General features: G+C 38.9%; 2 protein-coding genes across 5 annotated transcripts; both read right to left on the bottom strand.

Moving 5' to 3' along the window:
• Positions 1-7,549: 7,549 nt before the first annotated feature.
• On the bottom strand, positions 7,550-11,742 carry LOC145484815 (uncharacterized). 2 transcript variants are annotated; one of them, XM_081463455.1, is made up of 6 exons: positions 11,703-11,742; positions 11,216-11,330; positions 10,615-10,703; positions 10,444-10,509; positions 9,314-9,525; positions 7,550-8,431 (listed from the first exon to the last, which is right to left on the bottom strand). In XM_081463455.1, the coding sequence occupies exons 4-6, from the start codon at positions 10,477-10,479 to the stop codon at positions 7,966-7,968; spliced, it is 714 nt and encodes a 237-aa protein (XP_081319581.1). In that variant the 5' UTR covers positions 10,480-10,509; positions 10,615-10,703; positions 11,216-11,330; positions 11,703-11,742; the 3' UTR covers positions 7,550-7,965. The 2 variants fall into 2 exon arrangements, with proteins under 2 accessions (XP_081319581.1, XP_081319583.1); XM_081463457.1 differs by lacking the exon at positions 11,703-11,742 and having other exon boundaries at positions 11,216-11,361.
• Positions 11,743-13,993: 2,251 nt separating this feature from the next.
• LOC145484811 (uncharacterized) lies at positions 13,994-17,549 on the bottom strand. 3 transcript variants are annotated; one of them, XR_014049074.1, is made up of 5 exons: positions 16,792-17,549; positions 16,239-16,304; positions 15,749-15,960; positions 14,857-15,393; positions 13,994-14,808 (listed from the first exon to the last, which is right to left on the bottom strand). XR_014049074.1 is itself a non-coding variant. In XM_081463449.1 (4 exons), the coding sequence occupies exons 1-4, from the start codon at positions 16,843-16,845 to the stop codon at positions 14,928-14,930; spliced, it is 798 nt and encodes a 265-aa protein (XP_081319575.1). In that variant the 5' UTR covers positions 16,846-16,854; the 3' UTR covers positions 13,994-14,927. The 3 variants fall into 3 exon arrangements, 1 of the variants encoding a protein (XP_081319575.1); XR_014049073.1 differs by having other exon boundaries at positions 13,994-14,804; XM_081463449.1 differs by having other exon boundaries at positions 13,994-15,393; positions 16,792-16,854.
• Between the last annotated feature and the right edge of the window lie 564 nt (positions 17,550-18,113).

The following is an 18,113-nucleotide window of genomic DNA, read 5'->3' as shown; positions in this document are numbered from 1 at the left end:
CTTGATTCAAGTGAAAGGCGTTTGCATTTGAAAAAATGTCAAAATGCCTACGTTTTTTCACACATGCAATGCAAGCTCAGAGGAAAAAAAAAAAACGTGACATATAAATCGCTTTACCCACACAAGTCTTGAGGAAAAATTATGGAAACTGGCAGTGTTAGTCAGCATGCCTTAGCATGCTGCAGCTTTACCGCCAGTTTAAGACATCTTTTTAACCAAAGTTGTGAACGGGCTGCTGGTAGCATTTTGCACTTTTAAACGTCAAGAAATGACCACAGAAGGCGTTTATCATACACGTCAGAAGTCCGAAGCCGTCACGTCATGCAAGTGACGTCATGAAGCATATGTTGAGTTAAATAGATACTGCCCCTGATTCAATGCTTCTTTTCAGTTGCATTTAAGCTTACGTCAAGACAAACAATAATCATGAAGCAGCCAACAAAAAGATGAAAGAATTGTTACTTGTGATAGTTGCCACGGCCTGTTTTTAAGTCAGAACTACTTTTAAAATCAGCAATTCAAGTATTGCAACATACATGGCTGCGTCTGAATAACAAAAACGGTTACTGATTTTCTCGAGATCCCGTCAGATACGTTCAACTATTTTTGTTGTTGATGTTGTGTGGCTTTTTTTTAATATTTCGAGATGTGGTGTAGTCACCTGTGAGAAAATCTGGGTTCTAACGGCAATAAATTTTGACAAGGTTGACGTACGTGCGTGGTACACCAATATGGCAGCCGGTAAATAGCGGGCAAACATTACGTTGGCTATCTAGGGGACTAATTTTCTGTGTTGAAAAAACATATGTACATAAGAACTTTTTTCTAATACCTTAACATCTAAAAAGGGTAAAAATCACTAGAGAAGTATGTATTTTTCGGCAAACGCGATTGTAGCTTTACTTCACGCACCGCCATAACCCTGCGCTAGCACCCCTTACGCCTGATAAGGACAAAAACTTTGGTGGCTCTTTAGTTTTGGATTTTACAACTTGATGACGTCATGTGAAAACGATCTATAGACATTCCAGAAGCATGGATACCTATGATCACCAAACACAACAACGGGATAACCGTACGACAACGGGATAACCGTACGACAACGGGCTGCCGCAGGAACAACTCACCGAAACCGGCAGAGAGGATCGAAATGCGCCGATCAAAGCTATTGAATTGAAACCAATCACTGCAGGGCACCGTACTTTACAAGCGACGCTTAACCTGTCTACCTTATCACGTGATAACACTAGCATTTTGCAGCAAGAGACTATGATTTGGATCTGAGTATCTTCCATGCAGTCGAAAGGTTGCGATCTACATCACGAGTGACCACATCGTAAAACAAACGATTCATAATGCTTTATCATTTTTGTAGTTCACCTTGATGAACAACTAAAACCTCTTCACGACATTTGCAAATGTTAATTATTAGAGAGACAGAGGTTGGGAGGGGAGCAATAAATTGGTACAAGGGGACGTAAAGTGAAACACAATGGAAAACCATTTTCCACTTTTATTTTTAACAATTGACCACTTTAATTTAGAAGAAACGTCCCATCATTTTTAACATCTTTCAATTCATCTTCCACTAAGTTTGAATTTTTCAACTTTGAAAACCTTGGTCCACCGAAACTGTTTACTGTCAATCTTTTAAAACCTGCCTTTCAACTGCGTTCTACCTAAAAACAGCACGAAATAGCAACTTTACTGTTCCGTAAAGCCGCCGTAAAGGTACCGTAAAGCCCGCATTTACAGAACCTTACAGATCTTTACGACGACGTAAAGTTGAACTTTAAGCGTCTTTACTGGGCTTCGTAATGACGCATAAGGGGATACATTTACGGAACTTTACTGCATCGTTAAATTGCGTAAAGCTGTACTTTGTATGTCCGTAAAGCGTTTTAAAGCGCTGTAAAGGCATCCTTTCACACGGCTTTACGGACAGGTCGCGTAAAGCTGTACTTTACTATGTCAGTAAAGTCCTTTTAAAGCGCTGTAATAACATCCTCGACACGGCTTTACGGACACGTCGCGTAAACCTGTAGTTTACTATGTCCCTTAAGTCCTTTTAAAGGGTTGTAAAGACATCCTTTCATGTGGCTTTACGGACACGTCATGTTCACTTTTAAGTTTTACTTTACTGTAGCCGTAATTGGGGGGTAAAGCCTTTTAAAACGCTAGAAAGGCATCCTTTCATACTCCTTACCGGGCATCAAAAACCACATAAATGCTGAGTAATTTACCGAAAAAGAAAACGGCCCGGTTCCTTTTCTCAGCGCGAATCACCTACTTTGATAATGTAATATTACTTATTTCAAGTTTAGGTGGCAAACTTCCTAAATGAATGTCTTCTACAAATTCAACCCAAAATAACTACAAAACTAGCCAGAAGACTAAGTCCATATACTATTTATCGTAAGCTGAAAACAACTTCATTAGGCAACAGCACAATCCTTTGTACTCAACAACCTAAATTTAGTCTTGTATATACAATTCAAATGAAACACTTCATTTGAGTTAATACCATTGTTTACATCCTAGCACTAAAAGAGATTCTAATATCCAAAATTGAAGACTCGCCCTTCTCACTGGCAATAAGTTATTAACACATTGTGCAGTTTTAAATTAAGGAATGGTAATAATCATCATCATATGAAATAAAATAATCTATATTTACAAAGTCCAAACAGCAGTCATTAAATTAAGAACCTTATGATGAAATGCTTAAGGCATAAAAGACAACAACTGGCATAGTGTAATGTTGCTGGCACAAGTCAAGAAACTTGACAATATTTGAACCAAATTCATAGAACTGAAACTTACAAAATACTCACTGTACTGGAGGCTGTAGAAATGGCTCCAATCTTACAATATTATTTCTCAAACTGTCAGGAGTTTCTTTTTTACTTATGCATCGTTCTAGTTTAGTTTCTAACAAATGTAGCAATCGTGGTCTTATTTATCTTTAACACTCTGCCTGTTCTTATTGTTTACTAAGAAAATATCCATTGTCAAATTCTGGAATATCTTTAAGAATTTGAAACAGTCAATTTAAAAATGTGTAATAAAATCTTCCTAAAGGCCCATCAAAACTCCTCGATATCGTAAGACATGTATTCTCCCCGCCATTTTCTCACTGCAGCATATGAATATGGGGTGATGTAGTTTGATTATCTGACAATTTCAAGTGGGAGAGAGCTAGAGAGAAATGGTCATGAAACCTGGCAAAGTTCTTTGTTGTGTGGTTTTGTTGGCTATTTTGGGGGTTGACCTAGCACAAAATCTGGCAAAATACAAAAGGTGGTTTGTTGTGCTCATACAACTAACCAACAAAACCGTTGCGATTGTGTAATTCATGCATAGACTTTGAGCATAAAACAAAAGATGTACAGGGTCCAGGACCTCGTAACATAAATCATAACCTTTTTGTTTGCTTGATTGACGTTCATCGAGATTTCCGTCCATTCACTACTATGATCTGAAATATTAGCTAAGCAAGCAAGTCGTAAGTATAGTGTCAAAATATCTCACTATATTTCGTGACACTGGAATCGTACATAGGCATGCAAATAAGATTGCCTCTATGTTTCGATTTAAATAAACCCCGAAAAGTGGCCCATGCTCTCAAACAAAAGAGCTTTCTGGAACAGCTAACAGGGCGGCAAATATATTCACGTAACAAAATCAAAAAATTATCATGCACAGTGATACTGGAAGTTTGTTGCCGGAGCTTTGCGGCAGGCAGCACACATTCTTGTGCAAAATGTTGATAACTTGGGGCTGATCGAGAAGCATCCGACAGAGAGCCTGTTATGCGAACTGAATGTTACCCAATCATCTCCCTGCTTTTATTGCTCAATCGATTCAGAAACTTTCACGTTAACCAAACGATGTGACTGATGACATCTTTGTTCCCCTCGATTCCGACTTTCTCACATATTCCTCTTTTGGGCAGAGCAGACGACACCTATTGGAGCTATGCTATGTCATTCGAGTCGAAATGGTAAACAAAGCTTCCGACAATAGAACTTCGTACAATCTCTTAAAGCCGGTGCACTGCGAGCAATGAGAGTCTGTGGACGATATTTATTCTCACAGGGAGAAGATGATGTACATTTGCGTCATGCATCGCTTACATGTATCTTATGCCGTGAGAGAAGAAAACAAATAAAGAGAGAAAACACTTATTTCCAATCCGATAACAGAGCGTCCTATAATTGCCATGCAAATCAAACAAACACAATCTCAGAAAGCCATGACACCAGGAAAAAAAAATAGATTGATCGCTGATTGAAAGATCTAAGTTCTTCACACATACAATGCAAGCTCCTAGACAAAAACGTGACATGTAAATAGCTTTACGCACATAAATCCTGAAGCAAAATTATTGAGACTGGCAGTGTTAGTGAGAATGTCTTTGAATGCTGAGCATTAACTTCGATTTAAGAGAACTTTTAAGTCAATCGTTTGAACGAGCTGTTCGCAGTATGTAGATCTAGCCAAGCCTAAAAGCTCACTTGAGCCTGCGTTCCAATCGAAAACCAGTACCTGGGCAGCGGTCAATTAAAAAAAAACACGTGACTTCAATGACCTTTAATGTAAACTCGAGTCTGCGATATGTTCACGTGATACTAGTCAGCAGATACCTTGTTCTGACAGGTGTCAATTGATGATAACATGGATGTCCAATGTCAAAGATGTACGCTGTAAACCAAGGCTGCATGTTTCGGTCAACCTATATTAGCTGTAGTATGGCCGCCATGTCGCGCGACCTCGTCGTCGTTGTCGTTGTGCGCACGCACCCACGAGCACCACCTTTAGCCATGATAACCATGAGCAAATTAATTGATGGGTTTCCTTTTCCCTCCAACATGAGCATGGTGCTCCGCTTGGCGGGCCTTCGGGCCCCCGGAGGTCCGCTATCTTTTCATGCATTTAAACGTTAAAGACTGCGTTTATCGTGCACATCAACTAGTCATGTCCAATACACCAGATCTGATTCGGGTCGACGTCATGCAATATATGTTGAGTGAAACTGATATTGCCCGGACAGAACGGAAATCTTGACAGAATATCTTCTTGAGATTTGGGACATGGCCTGTTTATAATTTAATTACTGCAACAAGCATGCCTGGTCGGAATAATATCAACGGTTAATGCACTCAGTGTTGATTTCCTACAAATCATGTTAGATACTTTCAACTTTGTTCAAAGTATGTCAGGGCGCGGTTTAATTACCTGCGGAAAATCAGGGTGTAGAAACATATTTCAGACGGTAAAGAAAACGGCAAAAAAAATTTGAAAAGGGCTCCCTAGGGCTCCCAGTCACTATCTGTAACAGAATAGACCATATTCATATTCTCGGTATTAGACTGGAACTAGCTTGCAACTGAGGCTAATGCGGTAAGTCTTTTCAAATGCAAATTGATAATCTCTTTTTAATGATATTGCCCCGCGTGAGCCTCCATTGCAAGCTAATTCCAGTCCAATACCTACAATACGAATATGGCCTATTGAAAACATGAAGGGAAATCCAATGAAGGAGAAATTTTACAAAATATCGTTTTTAAACTCGTGGCTACGCGAAGCGTAGAAACGTGTTTGTTGCGGGGATTCCGATATGCAAATGTGTCACTCACTCACTCACTCACTCAGGTGTAGACACTGTTCGTAATTAGTCGGCCCGAACGAGAGCGCCCGAGTCCGACGCCATGTTGGAATAGTAACCGAGCCCGACGCCATATTGGAATGGTAACCGAGCCCGCCGCCATATTGGCCTAGTAACCGTGGAGTTAGTGCGAGACTACTACTCAATGCGTGCATCGTGCCAGCCCGAATATTGATGATTTTGTAGCTTTTACACGACCATTAATATTAGGTGTTTCGCTAAATTGAAGTGGAGTTGACTTCCAATGTTCGAATTAGTACTATGGCCAACTTGAAGGCTGAATTTCATGAGCATTATATTTGAGTCGTCCAGGCGTTCAAAATGACCAGCAGGTGTGCATTTGTTTGCTGGAAAGTGACCTGAGAATGATTAAATCTCATGCTGATGTGGTAAGCTTTGATGAGAATGTGTCTTATTCCTTGACCTAAATGAACTTATATGAGCGAAACGACAACTTTTAATGAATAAAACAGCTATTGAAAACAGGACAAACATCGGCACCATTGTATAATATTGCAGTTTCATTTTCATAATTTAGTAACGTCTAAACCTGAGGCAAGCCGAAATATTGTTTTAACTCTACGATGTTGTGTCAGCCTTGCAGTGGTAACGTATTATCGTTTTACTTTTCAAGTTTCGCTGATTAGATCTCCTGTGAGATCCAACGTTCAATCAAGCAGGACCTTCGTTCACAGCTTTGCAATTTAAACTCTTAAGTTTTTCATGTTGAGTTGTCCATGTTCAACCGGCATCGAGTTAAGTTTGGATTAAAGTTGTGTTCTCTATAGTTGTCTTGACTATTTAAGTACATTGATCTGAACTCTAAGTGGGATGTGAAATGCACATAAACTTGGAAAGAAATTCTCAAGATATTGATAAGCTTAAATGATTTTTACCCTGTCTTTTGTTTACACTTTTGCTTCCTGATTGAAAAGATAACAAAGGGAAAGAAACCCCCTGTGAGCTTGTCCCCAGTTAGTAGTTAATACTAAATACATTGACACTTCAATAAGGCTGTTATTATTATTGTTGGAACACATATTTATGGATCGACTGATTTTTCGGATCAACACTGAAAATGCTTGCAAAAGAGTCTACTTATTTTGATGTATTTTACGTGCAATATATATAGAGACAAGCGGTTCCACATTGGAAAAGAATTGCTGTCTCATAAGAAACCTTACCTATAGCCTTGAATGAAATGCAGTGAAAAACGTTTGTGAGCTCGTACGACTTGAATACATGCAAATTTTTCCAGCAGGCAGATCAACATCAAGATCTGGGTGTGAGGGAAAAGGGGCGGGGGGGGGGGGAAGGGGGGAGAGTACTCTATGATTTGTTGGGGAAGAGTGTCCTCTGTGACCCAAGAACCCTTAGCCTTTACCACTCCACGCTCTGCTGCAATTTTGCCACCCTAGCTATTCTGGACGTATGTCTTTGTAATATGTGTGCAAAAAAAGCCAACGAAAAAAACCTACACTTTGTTAGTTAAGTGCGACCTTGCATGGTACAAACCCGGCTTGTTTTAACAGCATTTGATAATACACCAGTAATTGGAAGTTCACCAATATGTTTCATCTCTAGATTACTTAATCCACGAGTTTGGCCATAGGTCTCCTTTGATTTAATTTTCAGGCTGCATTTCTCCTCGTTCGTCCCCCTTCCCAAGGCATTTTCCTGTTTACAGAGATGGCAAAAAGTCATGAAGGTTTTATTTGCACGACAAAAGGGGCGCTGAAGGACGTCCTCGACGTTTCTAATTTGGCGGAAATTAGAAATGCTCACCATCTGAAAACCGATACAATCCCTCCTCTAAAGTTACCATATATATAAACATGATTTGGAATAAAACTGTTTGAAATTACATTCTTTGCGGCCCATAATAATCAGGTTTGATGTCAATTTTAAGAAAATCCGTTTTAATACACGATCAAATTGACTTTACTCTGCTGTAGTCGTAACGTTTATTCACTTTTATCACTCCTGGATTAAACTTATTACATGATGAAAATAGCAACGGCAAACTGAAGTATCCTAGCAACCCTTCTCTTAAACGGTACATAAGTAGCACAAAGTTAGAATCTCGGCATTCGGCGTTTTTACATTATAGATTTCGCTCTCTAAGTAAAATTTGCCCTCGATAGAAGGGTAAATTAAGAAATAATGCTCTTTGTCCTCACTATTTTTTCAGGTCTGTTATAAACAGTATAATTGGCCTGCAGTTACGTGAGTAGACATATACTGATTTGATCTAACAAGTTTAAATACGCCAGGTGTTACGCCTAATGTTCCGTGAACTATTGATATCCACCGAACCACCACTGAGTGGTGGAGTCCCCATTCATGGTACAAGTGAATTTTGGATTTACTGTGTTGTAATACCCAAAGTTATCTTCACTTGAAATGGAACCAACAGTTGGATCAAACTGGCAACCTTTAAGGGAGCTGTCGGTGTGTAGAAAGTACGCGCTAACAACCTGCCAAAACCTGACTGTCTTGTGTATTCCAATGTGACCACGGATGTTCACAAGTTCGGTCTTCAGACAAATACCTGAACCGAGGTAAGTGAGAATATCAGCCGCTGCAAACCGTCCACGGACATAATCTTTGTATTGGTTGATACCGTACTTGTCAAAACTGCATGTGGCCCGCCAATGGGTTGATACGTGTTTTAAGGACTTCATTCGGTCAGATGTCAGTCGATAGAGGAACCAGTTTGGCGAATTTTCGTTAACCGGATCGTTGACTGAGAGAGGGGAGCTCCTGTAATTACGAAAAAAATGAAATTGCATTATTGTGTGCAATAAAACAAAACTAAAAATACATATTCCACAGTGCTTCTCTCCAAGCTGGTATAGGGACGCTTACTCTCGTATTTCTTGGCATAGATATAACATCAAGTTTTAGTAAAAACTCTTGCCCACTCGTTCAAAGTCCAACGGAACCTCTTTCGTCTGATAAATGTGATACATTTGTATTTAAAAATAATCGTTTGCGAGTAATTGTTTAAACTTAAGCTAATAACACATTTAAACCGTAAAGGTCTTAACTTTCTGTTTAAAATACAAGCTTTTTCCAAGTCTCTTTACCTTTTATATCCCATATTTTGTAACATTAATTTTGGAGGTTGTGACATTTTTAAAAATTGTTGTTGAGTTCTTTTCTCCTGGATCTGGTTCAGTCATCTAAGATCACTGGGATGATGGTGCGTCAAAGGAGCTGCTAAATCCCCCCTGATCGAGGATTTATCAGTTCTTTTGATTCACTAAGGTCCGAGTGATTTTAGGTCATTGATCCCGCCCCGCATCATCAAAAGAACGCACCAAAGGAACAAATCCTTGATGGCAATGTACGGATTTATTTAAAGAAAAAAAAACGGGGTGATCATGATGACATAATTTCCATATGGGAGGCGTTAAAATTGCATACATGCCTCAGTTACACATACAATTTTCACTACAACATCTCCTATACTTTTCATTGAGATAGAGAGTGGCTGCCATTCTATTAAAAAACCAGTTTAAGGAACTCTTTAAGTTAGGCAGAGTAGGCTTAATAACAATGCATAAAGGACAATTAGAGTTCACTACTACTTCACCTGCCCGCTACTCATCTTAAAACGAGAGACTAGAACGATAGCTCTACCTGAAGCTCGAGAATCCCTTATTTTTCAGGCTCCAAGATACAACAAGAGTCCATGCTGCACCAGGCTCCGTCTCCAAATCACAGTACACAGTGAATCCATTTCCAACAGTATCATAAATCTTGTAGTAACCACAGCGGTTGGCGCCATTCTTTAGATGATCCACGCAAGACCGTGGTTTGATGTTTGATTTGTTCACAGGGCACAGCTTTCCCTGAAATCACAAGCACATTATCTCCGATTTCGAACATTCTAGGCAAACATTAAGATGGGACAAAACTCAGATTCCCATTCTGATCATAGCAAACGCGTAGCTGCTTCTCTTGGTAGCAATATAAACGTATTAAACGTACCAATGTGTTGGTGTGATTTAAACTTGCTAGTAACTAGCACGAGGTTTCCTCGAGGCCGTGACAGTATAAGTCAAATGGAGGGAAGTCTGAACATAAACGACCGAAGACAAATATATTCTCGACTGTCCACGATCTCTGGCGAGTAAGATCACTAACTGGTATATGAACCACATGTTTTTACTTCGAGTGTTGATTGGTTCATCAAAATCAGTCTGTGTTCTTTGTGATCGGCTGGAGTGATTAATTGCAAAACTGCTCTATGAAACATGAAAGCAATTACGAAAAACAATGCTGCAAGCGAGCTGCGACCGATTAACCACAATCAATGTTCTTGTAAAAATGCCATTTTAAAATACAAGGCCTTGTCTATTAAAGATTTTCACTGTTGTCCTTTCAGTGTAACGAAGATTTCCAGTGGCATATGGAAGGTTTTAATTTTTTTCCCAACGATTTTCAATACGTTTAACATTTTTCTTAACATCCGTTGAAGATTTCCAACCATTAGCGGAATTTTCCCGCTAAATCAAACCTCCTTGTCATATGTTTCCGCACAAATTTTGAACATTTTCCAATATTACCGAGGACATAATTTTTTCCCTTTTTCTCTATTAAGATTTTATAAATTGTACATATTTTTATTTCCCAGGACACCAGTGGATACCAGCCTCACTGCTGAATGGGCTACCCTGGTAAATTATAGTTACTTACTTACTAACTGATGCCTTTTAAAGAGCAGAAAAATTTGTCCTGTAAAATTAACAGCAAAACTGGCGTCTTACTTTACAGGCAGAATCCTCTTTAAGTCCCGCGTCCATTTTGTTAGGATCATCCTTAGGCGTGTTGGTCTTTCAAAATAATAATTGTGAATACAAATTAGCAGAAAATTCGAAGAGCAAATAAGGCTAGTTCTACAGAAATGGATGGATAGGAAACATGAAGGACAACAGTACCGATTTCCCATGGCAAATAGCGACCAAAATCAGCAAAACAACAAGGCAGAGTTACATGGTGAAACTGCCACGGTGTTAACTTAAAAGCACTGAAAAATAGAGACACTTCGTTAATGCAAGAGTGGCATACATCCAGTTTGGTCTTATTAAACTGATACGCCATACAGAGTGATAAGCCATGTCTGGTGAAGCAGAATGTTTGTTAACACCAGTAAAACAATCACATAACGCGAAATTTATGCTTTTTATAAGAAACGTTCTTCGGTTTGACGAAGATGCCTTTTTTTATTTCTTATATGCGTCATACAAATTTCGTTGCGAACAAATTGGCGGTGTTTAACAAACCTTTTTGTTCGAATTTTCACTCAAACTTTTAAAAAATATATTTTTTATTAACTTGCTGTACATACAAACAGTAATAATGATAAAAAATAAGGGAGAAGGTAGTTTCCAAATATTATATCTAACTTCAAATGAGTCATCTTCGCGCGGAAAAAAAGAAAAGAAACATTTAAATCATGCCGAAACATGTTTCGTGCTTTTTGAAATGTATAACCTAATTTAGACATTTCACTTTAAAAAAACTTTCTTTTTCACTTGCCTGAGATAATAACGTTCAGCAGGAAACGTTTGCAGGGCGTTGCTCTCCGAAGTCTTATGCTGAAACTGATAGCTCATTCTCAGCTATGGGCTTTAAGTCTGGCAGTTAAGTGCAGCTGAAAGCATATTTACAAAGCCGTGAGAATATTTATTTTAAATAACCAAAGTGAAAGCTGTCTCTGGTCAAAGGCCGTTAATAAACTGGATTCGGTTTTATGGATGCGATTAAACGAAACTTCATGATAACCAGTATTCTTAGTCAATATGCTAAAATCATAGTCTGCAGTAAGTGTACAGTTACGAATGCTAACTTGCGAGCATGATGCTTTTTAAGACAACTACTCTTTATCCATGTCTTTGCGCTGAGTAAATATACATTAGAGTAAGTATATTGATATCAACAAAGCTTGTTTATGCACGGAAGCTAAATTTAGGGCTTTATGTAACGTAATTTTTGTGAGAAAGTTATGTTGGACTGTTGTACATACTGGAGTCGGCGAAACTGTGTTTGTGATGTAAACCTAGAGGAAGTGTAGATATGTGTTATATTCCGAGCTGCCATAAGCTATTGATGTTTGCCTTTAAAGTCACTTAGGCAAAAACGTAAAACAAATACAACTTAAAGACACTTTAAAATTAGTTATTCCATGTAGATTAATATAAACAAGTCGAATCAAAATAAGCATTAGGCATATTTACAGGGTTAATGACCAGATAAACAAAGTTTAAAGCAGCTGGCGAAAAGCATACAAAGCGAAAAGTTCTTCCTAGGTTCACCAACGCTCTCTCTGATAAGGGTGCTTACATAGGTTAAGTGATTTTAATGTGATTGTTTTCACACCAATTGACGATTGTCAATTTGTCGATTCTGTGATTATCATTCAAGTCAACCACTAAATCCTCCATGAAGGACAAACAGACAGTGTATGCTGATTTGGACAAATACGCCGCATATTGCCTATTAGTTAAAATACTTCTGAATAAAAAGCAGATAATATTTTTGATGATTTCTGCAGTGCCACAAAACATATATTTGGAACGCATTCCTTTAACCGTGTTTTCAGTAAGACTGGAAACTATTTGAGAAACGTGAAACTATTTGCACGGGAAATTGTGCACCTGCTGTGATGAAGATCGCGCGGACAGTATTTTCGATGCTTTCCGATTTCATCTGACAATTCACTAAAAGCCAATTAGTTTTTTGTTTCTGCGCAAAAACCGAATGGTAGTATTACTATATCAAAGGCTTGTCATTCATGCCAGCCAGTAGATCCATCGTTGTAAAAGCTCGCTATAGAAAACATCTCAGAAACATAACTGTTATTGTAAAAGCTCTTTTGCAAAAGGCTGCAAATTCAGACGATATGTTTTGGGATCATGTAAAATACGAGAAAACTTAGGCAAAATGCAAATAACAAAAATATAGTGATAAAATAATTAGGCAACGCCAGTAAATGCAAATAGATCAAATCAAACTAACGATAATTATCTCAATGCCTACCACCTACCGATTTTGGTCACTCCAGTGACCATAGATTGAAAACGTGACAGAAAATTGGCGTTACTTTCGATTCTCACCAAATTTGGACAGTGGGATGATCTCATCATTAACCAATAACAGGCCATTTTTCCCCGGCCAAACGATCGCAACATTTCAACGCAGCATATCGCAACACTGTTGGCCCAGCATTTGCAAGCTCCGGCCAAACGATCGCAACATTTCGGCACAACATATCGCAACATTGTTGGGCGCATCATGTTGCGCACGTTTGGCCACCCTGTTGCGACGTGTTGCGATATGCTGGGTATTGAAAATCGAACTAGTGCGTATGCACTGATGCAATAATTGTTGCACGAACCTGGCCAAACGACCACAACCTTATGCAACATCCACAAATGTTGCATGAAAAATTTGACCAGTTTCAAATTTAAAGCCTCGGCCCAACGATCGAAACATTTCAACGCAACATATCGCAACATTGTTGGGCGCCACATGTTGTGCGCGTTTCGCCACCTGTTGCGACGTGTTGCGACATGTTGGGTGTTGTTGGCTCAAATTTGAAATGTTGCACCCGACGGGCATGCGCACTAGTTCGATTTTCAATACCTAATATGTGGCAACACGTCGCAACAGGGTGGCCAAACGCACGCAACATGTTGCGCTCAGTATTGCGATATGTTGTGCTGAAATGTTGCGATCGTTTGGCCAGGGCTTTCGGTTTTAGTCACAGAGTTAATTTTCAAACTTCATTTTCAAACTTGAGCCAGCAACACCCAACATTTCGCAACACGTCGCAAAAGGGTGGCTAATGTTGGGATGAAATGTTGGGATCGCTTGGCCGGGGCTTAAAACTGCCTCACTGTCATCTCTTGTCTTCCAAGATAAAACATTTGCTTTAAACTCCAGTTTTCATCAAGCCAACATCAGTTTAAAATATCAAATGCACGTGCTGCGTCAACATTGCCGAGTTAATCACATCGTACAATATACGGCAGATTCAAATGACTCAGTCTTATCTGAAAATGCAGACCTGCACGACCTCACGCATCAGTTTAAAAAAAAAAAAAAACGGAGAACATCTATAGGCAAAAGCTCAGTTCTCAGACGTTTTCTTTGATAACGGTGTTAGAGTATTGAATTCTACGTGATTATAGTGTGAAATTGGCACATCAATAGTCGAGTATAATTATCAAATTTGTCAATTGTGTGATAATTAGCCTCTAAATCCGTCAGGTCATAAAGGGCAAACCTACACGCATTTAGAAAAATATACCGTTTATTGTCCAATACTTAAAATACTTATCAGTGAGAGTAGATTGTATTTTAGAAGTAATTTCTAAGGTCGATATTGAAATTATCTTAGAATTACATTACTGTTAACGCTCTCTTGGTAAAGTCTGCTAGTTGGAATGAGTTGCATTGGAGACCATGCACCCGCTGGGATGTTATTCTTTCCCAGGGCATTTGGCATCTAACTTGAAAGCCAATTAGCAAAAATCAGCAAAGGAAAGATTCTATATTACAGGGGGTAAACTGGATTTATACCGTTTCATTCTGACGCTCGCCACCTACCCAATCAAGTGACTGTTAGAATGACATTGTTATCACTGCTTAGAGTAAAATACACTTGTTTCGTCGATGACTTAACCATCCATTTTAGATCACCCACTCTATAAGGCCAATACGTAATATTTTACCAATCCACGCGCTGAAAAGCGTTTTGATAATTTTAATTTTCCGTAAGCGGGAAATTTAAAGTGTAAAATGAACTCGACACTTTCTAAATTAATGACAATCTGTTCAAATCGTTTATTCCTAAGTTTACCATATACAGAGATACCAACCATCTTATGTGCACGATTTCACAATTTTGGAAACTATTCGAACAATAAATTTGATATCACAAGCTTCACAGCCAGTCAGAGGAAGATTTCAAGTTATATTTTTACACACAAGATCACATCGTTGTTTCCTATGGCAGTTTAAAAGTCTATTCCCTTTTTCACACTTTGCTTTATCTTATTACATGATTATGATAGCAAATTAAAGGCACATTGACTACTCTCTCTCTCTCTCTCTCTCTCTCTCTCTCTCTCTCTCTCTCTCTCTCTCTCTCTCTCTCTCTCTCTCTCTCTCTTAACCAACTACGTGGGAAGAAAATTAAACCACGCAGGACTGATGCTGGGTAAGTTTAGGGGCAGAGTTCAGTGAATTATTGATATCCACCAAACCACCACTGAGTGGTGGAGTCCTCATTCGTGGTACAGGTAAACTTGGGATTTGTGCGGTCGTAAAACCCAAAGTTATCTTCACTTGACACGGAGCTAACGGTTGGATCAAACTGGCAACCCTTACTGGCGCTGTCGATGTGCAGAAAGTACGTGCCGACAACCTGCCAAAATCTGGCTGTCTTGTGTATTCCAATGTGACCACGGATGTTCACAAGTTCGGTCTTGAGACAGACACCTGAACCGAGGAAAGCGAGAATATCAGCCTCCGCAAACTGTCCACGTACGTAGTCTTCGTAATGGTTGATACCGTGTTTGTCAAAACTGCACGTGGCTCGCCAGTGGGTTGATACGGCTTTTAACGACTTCATTCGGTCAGCTGTCAGTCGGTAAAGAAACCAATTGGGCGAGTTTTCGTTTACCGGATCGTTAATTGACAGAGGTGTCTTCCTATAGTCGAGGAAAAAAAACTCAAATGGAAATCATGGAAAGGCAACATCAAACTATCTTTTCATTAAATATATATTCATAATGATACTCTAGATTCCGCTGCTAAATAGCCTAAATACACCCTTGTCACCGCTGTTTTGTCGGTATAACTTGTCGTCATTTCGATCTGGAGTGCTGTTATTTCACTGCCTCTACCCACGTCTCAGAAATGCAACCCATTTTTTTTTTTTCCCACCGATTTTCATTAATTTTCAAACTTAAACATTATGATCAAATTGTCTTATGGAACTCGTCTCCCGGTGCTTTACTGACACTGGCGAAATCTTATCTGATGGAGAAAGAACGAGCATTTTACCTAAAGCTGGAGAAATCCTTATTTTCAAGGCTCCAAGATACGACGAGAGTCCATGCTGCACCAGGCTCAGTCTCCATATCACAGAACACAGTGAATCCATTTCCAGCAGCATCATAAATCTTGTAGTAGCCACAGCGGTTGGCGCCATTCTTTAGATGATCGACGCAGGATCGTGCTTTGTATTTTGTCGTGTTTTCTGGGCACAAATTTCCCTGCAATAACAAGAAAACATGACTGATTAATTAATTTGATTTCAACCAAGGCAAAAATCTTTTAAGCCAGTTTATTTTCTTTCGTTGCAAATTCCTTCATATTTTCTCGGTTTAATAAATTATTGCTTCCAGAATCTCCCGTTTCCTTTGACGAAAACTACAACACATATCTCAATGAGTCAGCAAAAGATAACGAGAAGAGAATATCTTAATAATGACAATTAATAATAATAATAATAATAATAATAATAATAATAATAATAAGACTTGAGTCTTACCTTGCAAGGGGAATCTTCTATCAAGGCCGTGTCTTTTTGTCCAGGGTCGTCCTTGCGCATATTAGTCTTGGGAGACAAAAGTTATGAAAATAAATCATTGTAATTTCAAATACAAGGCTTGTACTACTGAAATAGAACTAGGCAACTTTCATGGCCCTTATTTCGACTGGTGAAGTGCTAGTCTTGTACACCATGACGTTAAAACTTGTCGCCTATTCAATTTTACGTAAGTCGCCTTATTCACACACGTAATACCTTGCTGGAAAAGCAAATTGTACCATTTGGTACTCATCTATTTTGTGTTATGAAACTTATGCATTGTTTTATTGTTTCACTGACAGCTCTCAATCGTTATGATAAGAAGCAAAATATTGGACATCTAAAGCAATATGCCGACTCAGCAGAAAATGTGAAGAAGGAAGATTGCGTGACGAGCCCAAAGAGCGTCTGCATAGTGGGCTAAGAGAAGTTGGCAGTAAGTGAAGCTAAATTAACAAAAATAAATAAATAAATGAATAAATAAAAAAGTAAAAAAAATAAAAAGCACTTTTACTGGTTTTCCATGACAAATCGCGGCAACAAACAGAAAAGCAAGGCACAGATGCATGATGAAACTCTATCGGTGTATTTGGAACGTTCAAATCAGATTGGCCTGTTGTAAGGAGAGAAAAATAGACACTTCATTAGTGGAAGAGTGGTACAGTAGGTATTTTGTTTCTTCTTACTGAAATGAATTGATATACAGTACATATGGTTATGCATAGTAAAATTATATTTATATTGCAGATGTGCTAATTTAATGCAAGGCCGACTCTTTAAGCTCAAATTCAACATGTTCATAGCCTTTGCTGAAGACCTCCAATATAAACAGACCAATCTGTTGGATAAATCTGACAATAAATGTTTCTATTTTTGTCGAAAGCTAACAAAACAACTCAGCTGAGAATGTAATCAGATTAACGTCTCAAAAACGCCCCAAGCTACTCACCATGGCTTAAGTTTCCGAATTTATAAACAGGCATTGTTCCTCGTATGCTTCATGCCAAGGACGAAAGTTATACAGTGATCGTGAAGAAAGCGTGGATAGGACTAATACGTCGCTTGTCCCGAGCTGTGTGATTTACGATATCTGGGGATGAAGGCGTAACCACCCAAGCCGAACATTTACATTTTGAAAATTCTCCAATATTACTACAATATTATCACTAAATTTATGTTGTTTGTCGGTATCGTACTTCACAAAAAGAAACTTATGTTGAAAATGTTGACTTGCCTGAGACAATTTCTTTTCACCAAAGGACCGTTTTCGTTGTCCTGTTCTCAACTCTTGGAGCGGGGAAGAGGGACGTTTGCCTCAAAGGAGCTTGCCTTATCCTAAGAAAGATCTGCTCTAATTTCCTGTACCTGGTACAACGAGGCCCAACAGATAATCACGTGAGTATCATACCTCCGTGGACGTTTATAGCGTTATGTTGGGCCATTGCCTGCCATATTTAGTTTGCTTGTATGGCAAGGAGCCAAGAAGCTAGCTAAATTGAGATAGGCTCGGATCGAACCTTCGTGTGCGGTTCTAAACCAAAACATTTGTTTACAATGCTAAGCTATATCAGAATGAATAATATTGTTCCGATCGAGGACCTGGGGATTCCAAGAACCTTTCAGAACAACAATGTACTGAAGTATCTGACTGTATTGACTCTTTTAAATTGCCAGACACCCCAACCCAGACAGACAACCTAACCCACGGTGGATTTCAAGTATTAATATTTAAGCTGTAAACGGTATGTTACCGGGATATATAAGTGACTTGTTCGTCGTACGTAGTAATGTGAAGTGCTTGAGAGGCACCAACAAGCTCGTAGTCCCAAGTAATAA

The sequence above is a fragment of the Orbicella franksi genome, chromosome 4 (assembly GCF_964199315.1).
Source record: "Orbicella franksi chromosome 4, jaOrbFran1.1, whole genome shotgun sequence".
Taxonomy (NCBI): domain Eukaryota; kingdom Metazoa; phylum Cnidaria; class Anthozoa; order Scleractinia; family Merulinidae; genus Orbicella; species Orbicella franksi.
The sequence above is the reverse complement of the archived record's forward strand: the minus strand, read 5'-3'. Positions and strand labels throughout refer to the sequence as shown.

Bases quoted from the DNA above. Each gene is read 5' to 3' on its own strand.
- LOC145484815 (XM_081463455.1), bottom strand. From the start codon at position 10,479: ATGGACGCGGGACTTAAAGAGGATTCTGCCTGTAAA. The intron at 9,526-10,443 runs GTAAGACGCCAG...TTGTGATTTCAG, and splicing joins AAGAGGATTCTGCCTGTAAA to GGAAAGCTGTGCCCTGTGAA. The intron at 8,432-9,313 runs GTAGAGCTATCG...TCGTAATTACAG, and splicing joins AAGGGATTCTCGAGCTTCAG to GAGCTCCCCTCTCTCAGTCA.
- LOC145484811 (XM_081463449.1), bottom strand. From the start codon at position 16,845: ATGCATCTGTGCCTTGCTTTTCTGTTTGTTGCCGCGATTTGTCATGGA. The intron at 15,961-16,238 runs GTAAGACTCAAG...TTGTTATTGCAG, and splicing joins TAGAAGATTCCCCTTGCAAG to GGAAATTTGTGCCCAGAAAA. The intron at 15,394-15,748 runs GTAAAATGCTCG...CCTCGACTATAG, and splicing joins AAGGATTTCTCCAGCTTTAG to GAAGACACCTCTGTCAATTA.